This window comes from Haemaphysalis longicornis, unplaced genomic scaffold (genome assembly GCF_048455015.1).
Source record: "Haemaphysalis longicornis isolate Haplotype H1 unplaced genomic scaffold, Haemaphysalis longicornis Haplotype H1 scaffold_171, whole genome shotgun sequence".
NCBI classification, from domain to species: Eukaryota; Metazoa; Arthropoda; class Arachnida; order Ixodida; family Ixodidae; genus Haemaphysalis; species Haemaphysalis longicornis.
Window position 1 is genome coordinate 211051 of NW_027526277.1, and position 20061 is coordinate 231111.

Consider the following 20061-nt stretch of genomic DNA (forward strand, 5'->3'; position numbering starts at 1 on the left):
AAAGCCGACACAGAATGGGAGGCTACGAACGCGCCTTATATCATTGACTCATTCAAACTACGTCAAGAAGCTGCTGATACAACGCCTTCACTACCACAAACTCCCCAAACACTAAACGTTAACGCAATACACCCACCCCCTATGCGACGCATTTACTCGAGTCCCCCTCGCGGGGAGATGGGCCCAATTTTTCCGCGACTAGCTGCTCTAAAGGAGTGCGGCTGGGTGGTACTGGATTTCGGAAGGGCGTCATCGGCAGATGATTAGTTGTTGGTGCTCTTAGATGGATTCCAGAACGCTGCGTCCATGAAGGTGATACAGATGTATAGTTGGAGATGGGCTGCTGGTCCGTACTTGACTCATTTAAGAGTCTGCATTTTTCATCGTGGTCGCTGACGTGGGTCCTTTGCCACTTGGAAAGTTTCAGTGGCGAAGTAAAACGTGAGCCTAGTTAGCGGTTATGGTGCCAAGTAGTGAAAGGTGCGCGTACCTTTCAAGAAATCGTCGACTCAAACCTTCTGGAGTGTTGCTTTTTTTTTTTTTCTTCAGCCATTTCTTCTGGCACCCAGATCAGGGATACACCTTTAGTGTTCTTTTCTACCCATGTAAAAATATTGGCTGGCGATTACGATACTCCGTAACGCCATATTTCGGCGCAGCAAAAGTGCGCTGCTGAGGCAGCACTCACTCGTGGGTTCTCTAGACGGCAGCGATGATGAGCCTTTGCGTCGGCTCCGCGAAGTGCGCCTCAGAAAGGGACCGCGAACTGCGTCTTAAGCGAACGCACATCATAGTCACGCGCACGACGACCCCCTCACGTTTTCGCGCAAATGTCGCGCCGTCGAGCGCCTCGTGCGGGCACAGCATACTGCCCCTCCCCTCCCCCACCGCACACTTTCGGAGAGCGCTGGCTCGCGCTGCCACGGCGAACCGCCCTCCCCTCCCAATTTCGCGACACTCTCCTCCTTTGCTTTATATCGCTCGTCGGTACTTCCATCGTTCGCCTTTTCTCTGACTCGTTGGTCTTCCCATCGTTCGCTCGGTCACGGCGACGGCGACGCAGCGCAGTCCAGAGACGGGCGACAAAGGGCTGCGCCCTAAAAACTGATGGGGTGTAATTATTTGTCCCTGGTAAGGCCTCTGAAAAGTGGCCCTGGCTGCAATCCCTGTCGAAAGCGCTCTCTCCATGTGTCGTTGCAAAAAAAGTTCCACTCAGCCAATAAATTGACTCATTTTCATGGCAGCCCAAATTTAGACAATTTTTCTTGTTCTTGTACTGTGATCATGCCCCATCGGAAAAAAGTGACTTTTTCGGAAAGCAGGGAATTCTTGTTGAAATGTAGCCACGGCCGCTGTAGTGGGGTCAAGAAAGTCCTAAATGACGGCTAACGATTTTACACAGAGGTCCCGAGAATTCTGAACGACCCAGTGGTACGATTTTGAAGCGTCTAGCACGAGGAAGCTATATAATTCTCTGTGAGGTCTAAAACAAACAATCTTCCCTACATTTTTCGGCTGGTTTTTATCTCTCGCAGGAACTTTGCTTGCTGTTTGCTTATATAAAGTGGTGCATCTTGAGATCTTCTACAGTGCCTAAAAAATGTTCTGAAAATTTGGAAGAACCTAAAACTATTTTCGTTGGTATGCAGCGAACACCTGCGATCCAGTTTTCGACGTGGAAGTCCTCAACTTTGCCCATATCTAGAGCGCTCTCCAAAATTCTCAGAAGAGCATATTTGCCGGCACACGCCGGACAGTGGCGGCACATGCAGTCTTTGTCGTCGATGTTGCATACAATTGATAACAAGAGTTCTTCTTTAGTTTGCCTGAAGCCTGCGACATGAAGCATAGGTTTGAAGTTTTGGTGCTCTATGCACACGCAAACTGTGTCTGTGCCACTTCGGCAGGACAAAATGCTGTGTGGCAGGCGCGGAACTGTGAACGAAGGGAATCCGCACTTTATAAAGCGCGTTTTTTTTTTTTTTCCCCACTCCTCGTACAGTTTTCTCAGATTAAGCAAGATCAATCGCTTTTGGTGAGTGCGTATTAAGTCTTTTCTTCCGGGCAGACAGTATGAAACGGGATCGTCCTCAAAAAATCTTATTGAAAATTTCGCTTCTTCGCTGATTGCTTTTATTTTAGGTGCGCCAATAACCCCGTCATTGCTTCTAATCCGCATAGCTTCGCGCGCCTGTTGCTCCGAAGCGTGCAGAAAAGTCGTAGATGGTTTGCAAAAATGTATTCCCCAAGCAAGTTTTTCTTACGCTCGTAATTCAAGGAACTAAGTGAAATAACTGCAAAAGATTAACATCACCCTTCCTTTCCGGCCCCGCGGAAGGCTTGAGGATGCACGTTTTAATGTTTTTTTTTTAAATGCAAGGGGCCATTGAACATGCCGTATTTTTGCGCGTATAAGCCACATTAAGACTGCGAGAATTTCAGTGGCAAAGTATAGGTGCGAATAATACGCGGTTTTTTTTTTTCTTCTTTAGAGCAGCTTCACGGCAATGCGCGTTGTGCCGTGAAGCTGCTACGCAGTAACACTGACTAAGCCTTCCATGGCAGCGATCGCGCTAAACATACGAGGACATGAAAGAAAAAAACAAGGACGAGAGCACTCTGAACTGAACAACTGAATTTTATAAGTGAATTGTGACTTTCGCCTTGCAGTCAGTGTATTCTACTTGCTAAATATACGCTTTTTCTGTCTACATATTATGTGGCGAGTTGTTAGAGCAGCAGCTTTGGTGCAGCCTTTCCTGTATCAAATGTGCGGGAAATACGCGAGGATTTTTTTTCTTTTCCGGCGGGCTGAAAGTGGGGGTACGGATTATATGCAGGGGCGGGTTATACGCGTGAAAATACGGTACTGGGCCATTTGCCTCAACAGCAATTGCCTCCTCACCTTTCTGTCTCAAGCACCTTCTCACACCTGGACAGCAGTGAAGTGCTGCTCTTTTACAGCCAAATATTCTAAACTTATAAACAAAAACACTGCTAAGGAGTCTTGCAGGGCTCCTTAGCAGTGGTCCCAGGAAGTGTACTTAAGCTGCTACACATTCCTGTGTGGTCGACTGGCTGCCTGTCAATGCCGACTGAGCCAACGTTTATAGAACCAAGGTCAGTTGTAAAACTTCGAAGTGTTTCCCGGCGCCGCCGCACCAAGCCGCATTGATGGCGCTGCAGTCGCACCCGGCTCCCGCGCGGAGCACCGGGTGGCTGAGGAGGCAGCTGAGGTCAGCACGTTCTGAGGGATACACCTGCCGTTGTGCGGCTGGCGTCTCCGCGCGTGCGTGCGTGCTTGCGTGCGCGTGCGTGCGTGCGCACTCCAGTTGTAGATGGTTAGGTGAGCACCATGCCGGCGTGTTTTGTCCCCGGTTGCGCGGGTGGCTACAGGTGAAACCAAACCCAAAGGCGCTTTTCTCGCACTTCAAGTTACTTCGGCCTTCGTGTAGATATATGGTACCGTACCAATGCGTGTCTCGACCGAAACCTCTCAGCCACATCGCGCGTGTGGCGTGAATTTTTACCCTGAGGACATAGCGAGCTACACCCACTTCATTAACAGTGAAAAAGTAGAAACTGAGTGAGGAAAGTGGAGCCTCGTGGAAGGAGCAGTCCCAAAAATATTTCCAAACCTGCTTCCTTACCTATCCAAGCCGCCGGCAAATAGAAAGAAATTTCCACGCCGAAACATGCAAATTGTTGCACAGACCTCGTCTGCACAGAAAGCCAAAACAAGCGCTAACGGTGCAGCCGAAGAAAGTGCTGCAAATTTAGACGTGCTGGCAGCGAGCAGTAAACCGTCTTTGAGAGACATGGAAGGAGTTCGTTTTCAATTGGCGAGCTGGCGAAAGAATGTTGGCAGAGATTACAATAGAAGTCATGTTGGCTTTTTGTTGTTGTTGTTCTTCAGAAAATAGAGGGATAGCTTCTTTTCGTTTAAAAGTGTTTCAATCGGGGAAGAAGTAACTATTTCGGTCAGCTACTGTCTCCGTTGCAGTGCCTAGAAGCTCTGTCAATAGCGTAAATACAGTTACTATAATCTCATTTACCGGAACGAAGTAGACGAGATTATAATAGCGGTATTTGCACTATTTACAGAGCTACTAGGCACTGCAGCGGAGACACAGATATACGGTTTGTGCCGGGCGCACTGCGATCGTCGTCTTCGTCTTGATTCCCTTCTCGGCCCCATCACCACGCAAAGCTGATACTTGACAGCCTATTCTTTTCGCCAAGAGGGATATCCCGTGAAAATATCTCCTTACCTTGAAACTAAAAAAATACCCACTTTCTGGTTCTTTTATTCAACCGATAAGCTTTTTTAACGAAATGATGACAATGTTTGCCAGCCTTCACTAATGTCTCTGCATAACGCACCAGCCACATTTCCTGCCTAGAGGGTTAGAATATGCAGCCGCCTCAACAAGAAACGTAAATTATGAAATGTGAAATGGCAGACGATGCTCTAAACGAACGCGGAAGTGCAGCCACAAAGCCGCGCGGCCTTTGAAATGCAAGCGGCAACTGCGCAATGGTTGTCGCCGATTGAGCGCCGTAGCTCCGGTGACATGTGGCTAGACTTACCACTTACAAGCGTAAATAAAAGGTTATAAACACGGTGATCGGCATATTTCGCGATTAAGCTCGCAACGGCAGTACAGATGCGGCCCGCGCTGCTTTCGCTCGTGCTTCCCCAGCGGCTGAAGGGAGCCGGTTGCGACGGCGACGCCACCTGGCGCTGTGGGTCGCTCTGGCGCCGTATTGCTGGTATGGCGGAGGCGGAGAGTTTTAAAACTGACCTTGGTTCTATAAACGTTGGACTGAGCTGCGTCTGTTTAGCAGCCTTCCTACCAAAAGGTAGCCATCCTACCTCCTCTAGCTCCATCACAGCTATGCAATAGTAACACCCCCACGGTGGTATTAGCGGAACTCAAAGCACGTGTCAATGTCTCGTGACAACTGGCTGAGATCATACATCTTGCACTGCAAAGTTGCTGTACCTACAACGCTTGTTTGTGGAGGGTCAGCTTTGAGAGGTCTTCAAACAAAAACAAGGCTAAGTTATGAATTGGCTTGAGATAATAAAAGTAGACTCCGAATTCTTCAGATTGGTTGTCAATCTTGAGCAGAAGCTTCACAGAGCTGTAAAAGATTGTTACGGGGAAGGTATTGTATTCGCCAAAGGTATTTACAGGGGGAAAAGCCAGAGTAGAGTGTCCGGATTCACGCACCAACCTAGTCGAGATCGATCGTCGTCGACTTCCTCTTCTAGCTGCTCAGCTCTCATCAGTCCCTCTCTCCAGCACAGACACCGACGCATACCCGTCGGCTTAGTAGATAGCCCAACATCCCCGTCACAATATCACTTCACATGTAGAAGGAAATTCCTGGAAGCTATTAGGCGACAGCCATGTCCTAACGCAATACAACGGGTTTGCACCAACCAAATTCTATGCTGGCTGGTTCACACACCCATTAAAGGTAGCCACGAGACGAGTAAAAAAAAAAATTCCTTTATTTTTTCACGCAAAACTTTCATCATGGACTGTCTTGCTATGCCAAGTGAACTGGTATCAGAAAGCAAAATCACAGCTGGCTGAAACAGCTGCAGTCAGTGCTTTAAAACACACGCAAGATTCAACTCCTTCGACAGAGATCCCCGATATCGTGTAACACAAGCTACCACATAATGGCACACCACGGAGACTCGCACGCAAGCTTGAGCAATAGCGAAACGGCTGGCATCTCGCTTAAAACCACAACACTGTCTTGGTTATGAGACCTCAATGAAAAGGCTTGCGTGCATCGCATATAAAGCTAGTACAGTGGTCGACACACTTGCCTATAATGTAATTTTTCGTGCTTGTTTCCAGCAGCCTTAATGTGGAGTTAGTAATTTTGACAGAACTACTCCATGAGTGAGAAGTCCAAACTGACTGCTCTAATAATCAATCATTTGCTTCAGGAATTCGCATCAGTGACTGACTCAGACATAAAAAGTTGAAGTAGAACTCATTGTTATAGACAAGTGTGTTGACAACTGTACAAAGCTTAACAACAAGATGATTAAACAGCAACATGTTAGTCTCCGATTAGTGATTTGTGCTAGCAAAATGTTATGTAAAGGTTGAAGTAACAGAAAAATACTGCAAAAGCCAGCGAATGAAGGCTCACAAATGTACAACTCAAAAATGGAATGTCACAGGCGCGATGTGGGCAGATGTAAATGTAAAAATGATGTACAGTCGCGCTCACTATGACCTACACCGCTCATTAGTATTCAGACGATTATATCGACAAAACAATGACTATGGGCATATACGTTAGGATAAGGCCTGATTCATTAGGACGTTATGCTCCTAATGTGTGCTTGGTCTTTAACCCCGGGTGCCAGACAAAGGTTCCACAAAGCGGTGAATACTAATGAGCAGTGTAGGTCATAGTGAGCGCGACTGCACACCTCTTTTCACCCTTTGTAACTGCGTACAAATGTGCAACGAATAATTTTTCCCCCACGCCAAGTCACTTTTTCTTCGCAAATAAACTCGGTGTTACCTACTCAGTTTTCATCCACAGACACAAAGCTGCCTTTTATTAAAATTAGTTAACAACTAAAAACAAGTGCTTGTAAATTTTTGTGGGAAGAAACCACATTATTTGTACTAACAAGCAGCTAGCAGCCATTGTTAGTGCACCAATACAATTCCTCTGTTTTCTGGGTGCAGCTAAGCGAAATGTTGTAAGCGTTATACAGTGTACTAAAATACTGGCAAGCTTCGGCATTAAAAAAAAAAGACACGTTTCAGCATCAACAAAAAAAAAGAGGCCGAGACACATGACAACTTGTCTTCACAGCGCTGGCACATTGAAAGTCAATTGCTGCATCCACACAAACCCAAATTAGGCATGACAGGATGTCTATGTTGAGAGGGCCACAGCCTGGTCAACACTTACAAATAAAGTTGTTGTCAACATTTGAAGAGGTCGCAACGCTTCGACAGATCAGCCAAGAACTCGTGTTTTCCCCACAACTTTCGCTGAATCACAACCATCACACAAACTGTTTTCTACAAGCCCTCTCATGCCTGCATCAAAGGGCACACTCAAGGGCTACTTTGTTGCGTGCAATTTTAAAGAAACTTGGTGCCACAGGCGGGGGATTTTTGAATGGTGCAGGCAGCGACAAGACACACCTTGCAGGTAAAAAACAAACTCACAGTATACTGGCACAAGCTAACACAATGCTCGAAAATGCCGGCAAGCAGAGCGGTAAATCCAACCCAAAACCTTCCACACTGTGCAGCTTCAACCCAGCGCAGCAAGTCTTACAGGAAAACAAGGGCACTGCACAATTCACTTTGACATCAGTGAGTTTGGGCTCTGTGTGATCACAAGTGTGCAGTCATGAACGCTTCGTGCAGACATCATCAGCAGCTTATATGGTCCCGACACCACAAAGGCTTAATTAAAATATGCGAAAACTTCACTGGAATGAAACAGCAGCGCAGCTATGCAACGAAATGCTCACGCATAAAATGGCTGGCCACAACATGGCTTATGAGGTTCTCCCATCGCCACAAAAAGGGCGTGGCAAAGGAAGTCTCGCTAATGTGACAGCAAACTTGATGGCTATGAGTGAACGTCTTAGAGCCTGGAGTAGGCTATGATTTGCATCCAATGCCATGATTGGTGCCAATTCACCACAGCACTCATGGAATTCTGTATCCAATGCAAATTCCCCTCCATAAGTGGAAGTGCGTTGCCCTGCAATTCTTGTTTACAGGAAATCATGGACCACTGTACGGTTTAATGTGCCAATGCAACGCAGGTGATGAGGCGCACCGTAGTGGAGGTACCACCTGGGGATCTTTAACGAAATCATGGATCAACTCTGCAAAAGATCCTGTGTGGCGAGGCAAAATCTGAAACCCACTTAACTATCGGAATGTTGCCTTGTAGGCTAGGCTTTGTCCAGTGACAGGCAAAAGTAGAAATAAGCAGACCGATTGTAATGCAATTGAACTGTGGCTTCAGCAACGCTGGCAATAAAGTGCAAACTTTCTCTTTGATAGAAGACCGGCGAGAAATCACGCGGAAAAAAAGAAGGAAGGAGCTGCAGAAAATGAACACTGAGTGCCATCTTCCAAGCATAAACGCAAATTTCGCTGCATGCAAGGTAGACAGAAATATCTCAAGGGTACTAAAAAAAGAAGAAAAAAAAGAGACAGGAATGTAGAAAGAACCTAGCTAGCTACAGTGCTTGCCCAAAAGAACCAGACTTCACTGAATTGCTTCACCCATTCACAAAACACCATATATTAAATGAGAAATGTGCAAACCGACCTGAGGATCACCTAGCTCAGCCTTGGGTACAATATAAATAATGTGGTCCGCTCAAGACCAAAAACGGAACTACGTACTAGTAAATACAGCATGGACCATAAAGGTGACTACGAGAAAGAAAAAAAAAGCACAAACTCCTGCAGAGCTTTTTCATAATGGCTTACATCGAGGCTACAATTTCAAAGTACACAACAGTGCCATGTGAAAGAGCATTCTTGGAATAGATTGCAGCAAACCGCTTGGATTACACTGAGTAAGGGGACAAGCAACTAAAAAAAGTGGCAAATGTAAATGGACGGATGGAACGACACTGCCAGCCTAAGCCGTGGAAACAGTGCACGCTACAAAAAAAAATTGTGCCACTAAGAACAGTTTCAAAACATTTTGATTTCATTCAAAGGCACTTTACCCACGAAACAAAAAACGAGTAGCTAATGTGCAACATTGTGAACTGCTTTCAGAGACATTTGCACAGTACAATATAATTTTGTTAAACAGAACCTCATGAGGCCAGTAAAATCTGCTCATTCATATATCACGAGCTCTGGGACTAAAAAGACTCTGTTCACGAGTGTGGCTCAAAGCATTGCCCGTTAGTGCCGAGAGCTCAAAATTGATTTGAAAATACACTCCTGTATATATAAAAACAAAATAATCTAGGTGGTACTGCTACAACCCGGCAGCAATTCCATTCAAGTGGTGTCTGTTTAACGATATTGTAACTGTACTAAGAGAGCTCGAAACTGAGACACGACCAACACAAATGAGATTCCAAAAACAAAACCGCGCAAAAACACGCAGTTTTTAGCAGTTTGAGAAGGTCCGCCTGGACATGTGGACCGTCTGATAGGTCGCATTAAGCTTTCTGATGCCAAAGCTGATGTTGTCTATGAGGTATGATATGTTCAGTCATTTATGCGCGCACAAATTCGCGCTTGGTAAAAAAATGCATGGTATGAGATGGAATGTCGTGCAAATAAAAACACATAACAGTTGTGTGTTACATGGCTGAAATTTGTGAGAGAAAAAAAAAAATACCACATGGCACGAATCACTCTGACTGCAAGGGGCCGCGCGTTTGAGCACCCTCAGTCTCACCGCCAACATCTTAGACTTGAAAAGCTCAGACAAATGTCATTGCATAGAACGAATCCCTCAACATTCCCTCACAGGAACCCTCCTCATCTCAAAATTTCCAAAAGGTGCACCCCTGAAGTCACACACATATTTTTAGTTGGCAGTGTGAAAGCTCCTGCAACGCTACAATAAGCTTCCCCAAATGTCTTCCATTTTGTAATGCTGACTTGTTATGTTAAGCACACCCGGTGCCTTCTCGAAACAGCCAAAGGGCAAAAAAATAAAATGCGACAAAAAAAGGAAGGTTTTTCCAGGCAGTGCTAACCTCAGGTAGGCCCCACCCTCCTTCACAAACATGTCTTGTATAAGTGACAAGGCTGGATTGCCCAATGGTGGGGTCAGGAAAAAAACGCCAAGAAAACAAAAATAAGCAATTATTAACACCCGGCGTTGACGATAAAATAGCCACCATTCGGCAATGCGCACTCATTACCTGAAGGAAACCTGGCTACCGTCTTAGAGACCACGATCACTTCAGAAAACCGGGAGAGACAACTTGGCTAGGATGTTATAAAAATGGAATGAAAAGGGGAAAAAACCTCGCCAAAACAAGTTTGCCAAAACTGACGGGACAATGGAAACGAATCAGTGCCCTTCGCTAATCGTCTCCAAACTCAAAAACATGCACATTCATAAAACACAAGTGAAAAATTCATTAGACAGAGAGACAAGTGCAGAAATGCCTACGTCCCTTCCTCCAAGCAAGTTAATCAGTACAAATGCAGCTAGGCTACCACCACTCGGACGTCGACAAAAGTTAAACGATGCGACAGAGACAGTTTCCTGGAAGTTGTTGCAGTTCACCGGAGTTCGAGCATGCTCGGAAAAAAAAAAAAAAAAACACCGTCACTACTCAATCCTAGAGTCAAACCCAGGTATTTCAAAGTGGAAGGCGACCGAATCAACAATTCCATACAAAATCGACATTCCATACGAAAATATAAAATGTATACAAAAACATTTTTCAAAGACATACCGCACAGTACAGGCATGAATTCGAAAGATCAAGTTCGAGACATGCATTGCTTCCCTGATCTTGGTACTTCACTTCGGGTTGTTGTGATGCACGTAACCTGCTGAATCGAACCTTCAACTGTCGACGACAAGATACCCACATGATCCTGTAACAAGTCAGCTTGTCATTGACAGTTAAGGATTTAAAATGACGGTTGTCGCGAACAGCAGAAACGCAGAGAGGACCTCGCCTCCCTCAAAGCATAATCAGAGTCCACAGCACCTTTAAAGAAAAAATAAAATTCCCGGTTCAACGACGACACTCATAGGAGAGTCCGCACCACACCAGCCACGGCTGCCACCGCGAGCAGCGCAGTGCTTGCGAGCAGTGAGGAAGCACCGGCAATGCGGCACTTGAGCGTGTCGTACTTGCTGGGGTTGTCCTCGATGACCTTCTCGAACTCGGCCTCGACGATCTGCCCGTCGAAGTAGGTGATGGGGTCGTTGTAGGGGTACTCGAAGCCCTGCAGGCACTCGCACTTGTAGCCGCCCGAGTCGAAGCCTCGGCCCAGAATGGGCACGCACTGGAAGCAGGGAAAGCAGGAAAGGAAAGGCGACAAAATCAACGGATGTTATAGAGTAATGATAACGGTAAGCTAGTCGACAGAACCTGTAAAAGAGAGGCACAGAGAAAAAGCCAGTTCGCGGCACCACTACAAGCACTGAAGTCATTTTTAAGGGGGCACACTGGTCTCAGTATTTTTTTTTTGCTTTTCAACCAATCTTGATAAAGCTATATGGGCTTGCACAGTCTTTTTTGCTGATTTCAAATATCCAATTAGTTTTAATGTAAGGCATTTAGTTTCCGAGATAATTAAAAATCTTTCTAAGTTGTTCTTGAGAACAATGCAAAAAAAAACTAATCAACAAAAATTACCAGCAAAGCATGAATAGATACCAAAAGTTGCGGAGAATGAAATGTGGGAAGCAGTTTTTTTGTTTTGCAATCACATACAAGTTTACATCAACTCTAACACTCTAGGTTTGAGGTACTCGTGCTAACAAATTAAAAAATAATGCTAATTAAACAAGTACTGAAATATAAAATGCAAAATATGCTTCCATTATAGGATGGTTTTGACATTCAGCTTTACGCTGCAAAAGAAATTATCTCGCTAGCTGCTCTACATGCTGGAATGTACCTCTCGAGAATTTCCTATCGCTGCAATATCGCTCGTGGTGAAAAAGGAAGAAATTAAGAAAAAATTTAAATTTTTTTCTTCGAAATTGGGCCTGTACAGCCTTTATAAGTACCTGGTACTGCTCAAGTACCAACTTTTCAGAGAAAAAAACGTGCAAACTAAGAAAAAGTGATACCCAAAAAATGCATTTTTGGGCAATTTCTTGGTCCCAAGACCCACTGCCCCCCCCTTAAAACAACCTTGTTACTGGGCTAACTTCATGATGTTGCGTAACAAAGTCAGCCTCGAATAATAGTGCTGGGCTTGCACGCATATACGGTGGCTTCGAATATGTGATCAAACAGTGGGTTATTTGAAATTTGATTTGATTAGAAGTGTTCGCTGAGTGCGAATTAAATCCCCGGAGGTAAATTTATTTATTTATTATTTTCTAATGCCTCCAGAGGCAGAGGCTAAGTAGTACAAAAGATTTTCATGTTTTCTGAATGAGCTGCACACCACAAACACCAGACCTGCTGATGCCACGTGATCACAGCAGTAGCCACATTGAGGTAACATCAATGTTTCCAGCAAAGTCATGCCAATTTTAACCGCTGTGGAACTGGTGCAAGTACAACTGTGTAACCACAAAAAAGGTGAGTTGAGTAAGGTGAGGTGAGGTGAGTTGAGCTGAGGTGAGGTGAGTAAAGGTGAGGTGAGTAAACTAAGCGAGAAACCGTCGGTGGCTGAACGCTTTAGGCCTAAGATGAATACGGCCGCAACTAAAGCGCAAGCAATGAAAGAGCTCATCGCTCAGTTCATGACAGGCAGTACGCGCCTATGCTGCATTGTTGATGAGCTCGGCTTTCACAACACGGTTCACTTCCCCAAACTACACAGCACCATCCCGCACGACACTCTACAGCGATTGTTTTGGAACTGTGCCGAGTTAGAAGGTAGACCACGAAAAGCAATATCTTGCCAAGGTTTTTCAATGTGGAATCAAGTCCGTATCACTCGCAACCAACAGTTGGGCCTCACTTGCCAATGAGAGCTGTGATGTATTGCTTGCCGCACCAAGGCACGTGCACGCATTAGCCTGCATTACAATGTGGAATCCCACAGGGATGCAAACTTGGGCCTCTTCTTTGAAAGCGTCCTTGAAGAATTATAGATCCCAACTCATAACGAAGTACCAATCTAAGCGGTCATGGACAATGAAGAGAACTTTGTATTGGCAGTGGCATGGTCAGCCTGGCAAGCCATTCTATTTTTCGGACACACACTCCAATTGTGCACAACTGACCCGAAACAAAATGCGCAAGGACTTCCGCAGCTTTGCGAAAAATGCGGAACTATCGTCAGCCAATACAAAAGGCCTTCTTAGAATCCAGAGAGAAGTGCCCCCGAGGCTGTGCAAGATGTTCCAACAGCAGTGAGCACGTTTCGATGGCCAGGCTGCTGAGGCTTTGGGGCCTACTACTCTTCGGCTGTCAGAGTCCAACACATGTTGACAACCTGGTTACATCCGAGTGGAGGCTTCTTCTAGCCCCACTAGAGATTGTTCTGCAGCCGCTTGACCTGGGAACAGGGGAATGGCTACCTTACTTTGTCTCAGGTCATCCCTATGGGAGAATGCACAAAGGTTGACCTTCCTAAGCATTCACATGAGTCCGATGAAACTGCAGTTGCTTTGGGCCCCTTGAAAAGCACCAAAACAGGGCTTCTGACATTGATACTAGGCCTCCAGACTTGGCAGTGCTTAGACCCAAGGCATCAGGGGAAGAGGGAGGGAGGCGGGGAGGGCAATTGCCCTTTCTGCACCTCTCTGCCAACGCTCATGACCCAAGGTGCAAAGACTCCTGCCCCACAGAGCCATCTGGAAAGCAGCAGGGATCAAGACTTCCCTAAACTGCTGCAAAAGAGATTTCAGAATTCAGAATCCAACCAGTCTCTAGACGGTCCGAGCAGAAGTGTCGCATGTCTGCCTGAGACGCAAAAGAGTCTGTGTGGAGTGCATTTCAGAACTTTGGTTCTAAAACAGATAAAAAGTCAGTCTGTTCTGTTGCGGATGCTGTAACCGACTAACTAAAAGTCTCCCTTCTCTGTTCTTGAAAACTCTGGCCTGGTGGAGCAGAGGGAGGCCAGCTGTACCCAGAATTGGCTGGAACTGCCCCTAGGAACTTATGAATTCCTGTGACTTGCTTTGTTCTTAAAATATTACACACTTTCTTATCCCTGAAATTTAGCAAGCACAATAGAAAGGGTATTTTATTAATAACTGACTAGGAATTTTCATATCAATATCCTGAGTAGTTTTGTTTTGCTTGCTGAGACACTTACAAGTTATCATGGGTACACATATTACAGGCGTATGCGTACTGTTGGATTAAAATCCTTGGAGGTTCTCAATTTATTCTCGTAGGCGTAGCTTAGAGCAACTGCAGGTGCAACTTCCCCACAAGCCCACACTACAGTGCACTAGTGAAGCTACACCGACCCATGAGACTACATTATGCATAGCTCGTGTACCACACAACACGCTGTTACCTTCCAACCGGTTACTCCCGCTTCTTCCATCCTGACGTCACCACTCAAGACAGCTACACATAAATGTGATTTCGCAGACAAAACAATAATCCGCCATGTTGCTTCCATTCTGCAACTCTACTTCAACAGAGGCAGCCCTCGTTGATCACGTTGTGACAGGCACGTTCAAGAGCAATTCAGCAATTCAGTGGAGTCCGTGCCCTACATTAAGCCGCCTTCAAACCGCACGAGCACGCCACCAAACCGACAAAACGTAATGTCTCTTTGCAACATCACCACGAACCCACAAGTTCATGTCAGGAGTACATCTGCCTACGCTGCGTTTTACATCGAGATGGGCTGCAGTCAAAGTCACCGCGCACCGTTTCATTGCGTGCAATTAGCTTAGCCTTGTTAGGTTCATTCAGCTTCTCGACCAATCTCCTGCATCAATGAATACGAAGGCGACAGTGATTGTTTCTTCTGTTACTGCAACACTCTGCGTGAGGAGGGCGGCCTGCCTAGCAGCTTGTGCAGCGAAAGGAAAGGAATTGAGAGAAGAGGCCCGAGAGGAGGCTCACCCGTGAAGATCGCCGGTCGCACTTGTGGGTGTCCTGGAACATGTTCTCCTCTGTGTAGGGGTCGTAGTCAGGGCACTGGTTGATGTCCAGGTTGGCTATGGCCACCGTCACCGCCACCACACCCCTGCGGACAGACAACGCACACAGGGTTTGGATGCCACTGCTGTCTACAAAGGATTCACCACGGTCTACAGTCACAATGTTGCGTACACGCTCAACTTCCTCTTTACGATCTACGAACTACGTCGCCACTCTGCCCACACTGCAATGTGCAAGAAACCCTCCAGAACGTGGTCTACAAATGCGCTCGATTTAGTGCGCAAAGAGTGTCCCTTGCAGTGTCTTTGGGACTGCCCCTTTCCATGGACATTCAGCTAAAGGACGTTCTAGGACCGTAGAAATGTCCCAAATGTCCTTCACGGCTACAAAAGCCCCGATAGAATACCTGCAACACACAGGTCTTGACCAGTCTCTGTGAATAAGTCAACATCTCTGTGATTGTAAGCCCGGCTAACATCGTCAGACTTCATTAAAGATCCCCCCCCCATCTCTCTCTCTCTCTCTCTCTCTCTCTCTCTCTCTCTCTCTCTCTCTCTCTCTCTCTCTCTCTCTCTCTCTCTCTCTCTCTCTCTCTCTCTCGCGCGCGCGCACACACACACACACACACACACACACGCATGCACGCACACACACACACACACAATGCCAGAACTTCATCACGGCACAAGGCCTCACGGGGAAAGCAGAAGTGGCCCGGCATTTCTTGATGTAACACCCGACCAGACTGCTTTAGAGGTTCTTCTATTTAGGGGCTTACAACAGCTCGCTTCAAAAAAGGTTTACCCCAGGGAGAACCACAGTTGAGATGTAGGCACTGACAAAGCAATCAGCACGTCCCACCATCCCCTCACGATGTCACCTTCACTGCTGCTTTCGATACGCAGTGCCTGATGCGATCACAGCTGGAATGAATGAAATGAACGTTTATTTCCTAAAAAGACTAGCCTGGACCTGGTCCTTGCTGGTCCAACATGGTAGGCCGCCTCAGTCAACCCAAAAAGATGCCCGAAACACAGAACGGAGCAGTATGGCAAAACTTGCAAGAATATAAGCATGCAAATACTGCTCAGTAGGCCTAGTGGATGACTCTCCCAGAGATTGTGTATTGTGCACAACTTCTCACTCCCACTTCCCTTAGGGCGGGGACATGGCTCTTAAAACAGCTTCTTTTAATTGTTACGTAAACTCTGTGAAATTTGCCAGTCTTGCAGCTTTCTTTCCACTGATTTCAAATATGCCATTTTATTTTGATTCAGTCAATTAGTTACCAAGATAAGTAGAGATAATCAGCCATTTTTAGAAGAACAACACACAACACAGCGTTAGTCATAAAACTGTAATTTTCCATTACTATGAACCCTGGTAAGTGCAATAAGAGAATCAATTTTTTGATGCACCGCTTGGAACTAATTTTACAGCTCATTAAACCTTGGTGCCACCAGTGGCAAGGATGCCCATTTCAAGCACCAAAGTTTTACGAGCTGTAAAATTCAAGTGGTGCATCAAAAATATAAAGATTGCGGTTTTATGGCTAACACTGTTTTGTCTATTGTTCTTCCAAAAATGGTTAATTATCTTGATAACTAATTGGCTTACTCAAAAAATAATGGTATATTTGGAATCAGTGGGGGCAAAAAAGCAGCAAGACTGGCAAGTTTAACAGAGTTTACTTAACAATTAAATAAAGCTGTTTTAAGAGCCATTCCCCCCTTAAGCTGTTGCTCCACGATAAAGTGCTCACGTGGTATCATCAAAAACTTGCAAAGCTGTACCTACGGAATGGCAGTTACAACTTAAGCATCTTAAAGGAGTACTGACACGAAATTTCTCGCTTTCAGTTTTTATGCTGTAAAGAATACCTATTGGCCCAGTAATTACGAAAATCGAACCGAAAGCTGTCAGCCGCCAACACAGAATTAATTATAGCACGTTTATTGCAACCAATTTCAAATTTGGTCGCCGCGCGGGAAAATGGCTGTTCGAAGGCCATCCTGCAAGCGGGCCAGCCTTACGTCACGGTATCACCCGTGACGTCAGGGACGCTCACCGCATAGTCTGCTACGATTCCACATGGTCCGCACTCGCCCGCGCAGTCGACATGTCGTCTGAATCGTCAGACTCAGATGAGTCGCTGCCACCCGACAGACAGAACAACTTTATTTGGCCAGGCGATTAGGCCGGTGATGGCTTCGCCGTCGTCCGTTTTTTAATATCACTTCGGCTCGAACCGGAGCAGACCGTGATAGCAACAGCATGTCGCCACTCTTCTAATCAATCTGATCGCGAAAAAAAAGTTCCACATGCGAGAAAGTAGATGTTAGTGTGTTGAAAAATTGTGCTAGGGGTTGTTATCAGCGCTGAATTTAAAAGTGGCTATCAGATATTTGCCGTGATGGTAAGCCTACGCTGACAGGCCGCGGAGGTTCGGCGCTCCGACCCAGCACTGCCGGCACCGCGGTGAGGCGAGCGGCCGAAAGATGGCGCCACCTGCGCGCTAGAATCAAAACAGGCCACAGCAGATGTCTTGGTCACTGATCGCTGAAACGGAAATTATTGCCAAAATAAAGCTCCATATGCGAAAAAGGGGATGATAGTGTGGTGAACAGTTGTGTAAGGGATAGTCATTCGCAGTTGTACAGATACCAGCAATCAAATAGTCGCCACGATACTAAGCCTAAAGTTCTCAACACCCTAGGGGACCCGTGCAACCCCGAGCCCGCTGGCTTGGGCGACAGTTCTTCCGGCCGCCGGCGTGCACGAACTCAGTCCACGTTTAGCGCTGCATGTCGTCGCGTGAAAAATAATGCATCTTGGCGTCGTCGTCGATTTGCTCGCACAGGCTTCCACGAGCAGTACTTAGCATACCGCGAGCTTGCCATAGCACAACTTGGGCGAGCTCGGCAATGCGCACCGCCGCGTCGCCGCGGTGCCCATCGACATCGCACACCGCGCGGTGCCGGCACCGTGCAGTTTTCGGCACCAGTGCAAGGGACCACCATGCGCCGGCCACGAACTGATGAGCAGAGACGTCGAACACGCAACGCTTACAAGCATTGCTCACACAGCTACACCCGTACGTCTCCTGCCCAAACGAATACCACCGACAACAGAAGCGCACGATATCGTTTCCGGTTCCGAAAACGACTATATGATGTCACCCTGAACCGGCCAGACACGCAGGCTGATGTTTCGTCACGCCGAAAGCGATTTCGCTAGTGCTGCCGATTTGTGGAAGCTCGCGGCTGGGACAATCAAAATCGATTTTAGATGTGATTCCGGCCTCGGATCGCTGCAAAAATTTCTGTGAGGCATCTGTACAAACTACTGAAGCCAATTATATCATTTTTTAGGCGTCAAAATTTGGTGTCAGTACTGCACTGACAGTGGGGCCTCACTTTTCATGTTCTCATGACCATGCAGAAAACTTGCACTTTTTACGCAACACCACAGTGATTACAAATCAAACTACTCCTGACCAACAGAACCACGCGTGAAAACACTGCTCTGGTGTACTGCACACTCAGATACAGCCATAGAGAAAAAAAAAAACTGTGTTAGAATTTTGCTTGGCTGTAACTTCACAGAAAGGGATGGAGCTCTAGAAGAAGTTTATATTGGCTCCATCAAACAATAATGCTCTCTGTAGTGGTGTCAGTGACTTCACATACAGAGCAAAAATATATATTATATATATGTAATAGTGCCACGATGACTCTGTGCACACGTTTGCATCATGAGTGTACAAATTTTTTCTAACTCCTCAAATAAATGAGAAATTTTAGTATACCTCGCATTAAAATTTTGTTGAAGCAGGACAGTGCAGAAAAAATTAAAGCTGTTCCACTCAGCGTGAAAGCTGTCGGAAGTGCAGAGCAGTGGTTCGCCATAATGGGCTGTAGCGCCGTTATCCACTCACTGCTACCACTCAATGCAATTCAAATTTCCCGCCTTCGCAGTGCTCGCGCGCCTCCTGCCTGGAGCAGCGCCAGCGAGAGTTCTGTTCTTTTTGTGCTTGCTGTTCGTCCCGCATGTGCCGGCGTTGCACTGCCACTTCTTTTTCGCTCACTATCGTAAAAACCAACCAAAGGAGCGTTCCTAACTAAATGAACGCGGGCGCTGCCAGTTAATTATGTACGTTTTGCCTCGAATGTACCTGCAGTTTTCTTTGCGCTAAACAATGGGGAGATGTATGACAAGCGCCAGCGGTTGACGAGTTTCGAACGCCTATGGATATATAAACCACGTGGCTTTCGAAGCTCTGGGGTACGCCGCGAACGACAGCGTTATCCCGGGACGCCGTGTGTCTCTACTTGGGTCCAGCGAGTGAGCTATGACGACAAGGCGCGGCCCTAAAGTGCTCTACATTTAAAAGTCAGTTGATGAGATGAAGATTCTTGTGCATTAACTGAAGTAGGAGTAATTTGTTGTAGGGAAAATTTCGCTGAAGTACCATTCACTACAGTGGGTTCAACCGCGGAGCAAGAATATATAGGAGGCGAAATGGCGCATTGCGATAAGCGCGGGCGACCGACCAGATAATGTCACAATGAAAACCAAGGCAGACTGCAAAGCTTTGTGGCTCCGACAGCGAAGGAGAAGGTAGCAGCACCTGATGGACGAAATAATAGCGGTTGCGATTCATTCCATGGCTGCCCAGTGAAATGCCAATCGCGGCGGCCGCGCAGTTTCTTCACTCGCGACAGATGCCGCTAGCTTGACCTATGACCAGCGCTTTTGACAATATGTGGCCACACTAAGAAGCCCCGTTTCTCCTCCAATCTTATTCTTGCTCCGTGGGTTAAACTGAGCTAAAATTGCTGTCAAGAAACTTTGAAATGCATCAGCATCATCAGGTTGTGTCACCTTGCGGTGCTATCTAGTGCACCCCTGTTCCCTTGCGACAGTTTCTTACAGTTTGTGAGGGTATCCGTACCGTTCTATGAAATACCCTTCGAGCAAGCTCAGGTTTCCTACCTACACCAAACAACCTTTGTTCAGACAGATACCCGAAGTACCCAAGTACCCAAGCAAATAAAGATAAAATACAAGTTCGGTTTATCAAAAAAGAAAAAAAGAACGACCTTGTACAGTGTAGACCATTTATAACGTAACCGCTTATAGTGCGGGACCGGATATAACGCGGGTTTTTGCGACCACCGGTTTGCCACCCATAGAACTCAATGCATAAGCATACCGCTTAAGATGCGGTTGGCTGAAGCACAATACCGTTTATAGTGCGGTTTTTCGGCGGGTCTGCTGATCGACCGGCG

The 20061-nt window shown here is 46.4% G+C and overlaps 1 protein-coding gene across 1 annotated transcript in view; it reads right to left on the reverse strand.

Moving 5' to 3' along the window:
- Nucleotides 1-5503: 5503 nt before the first annotated feature.
- Nucleotides 5504-20061, reverse strand: part of LOC144166460 (uncharacterized) — a 49580-nt gene continuing 35022 nt past the window's right edge. The window contains exons 11-12 of the mRNA XM_077695972.1: nucleotides 14732-14855; nucleotides 5504-11024 (exon numbers count right to left, since the gene is read on the reverse strand). Coding sequence (XP_077552098.1) covers nucleotides 10764-11024; nucleotides 14732-14855 — 385 coding nt within the window. The 3' untranslated portion in view covers nucleotides 5504-10763. The remainder of the gene's footprint in view (nucleotides 11025-14731; nucleotides 14856-20061) is intronic.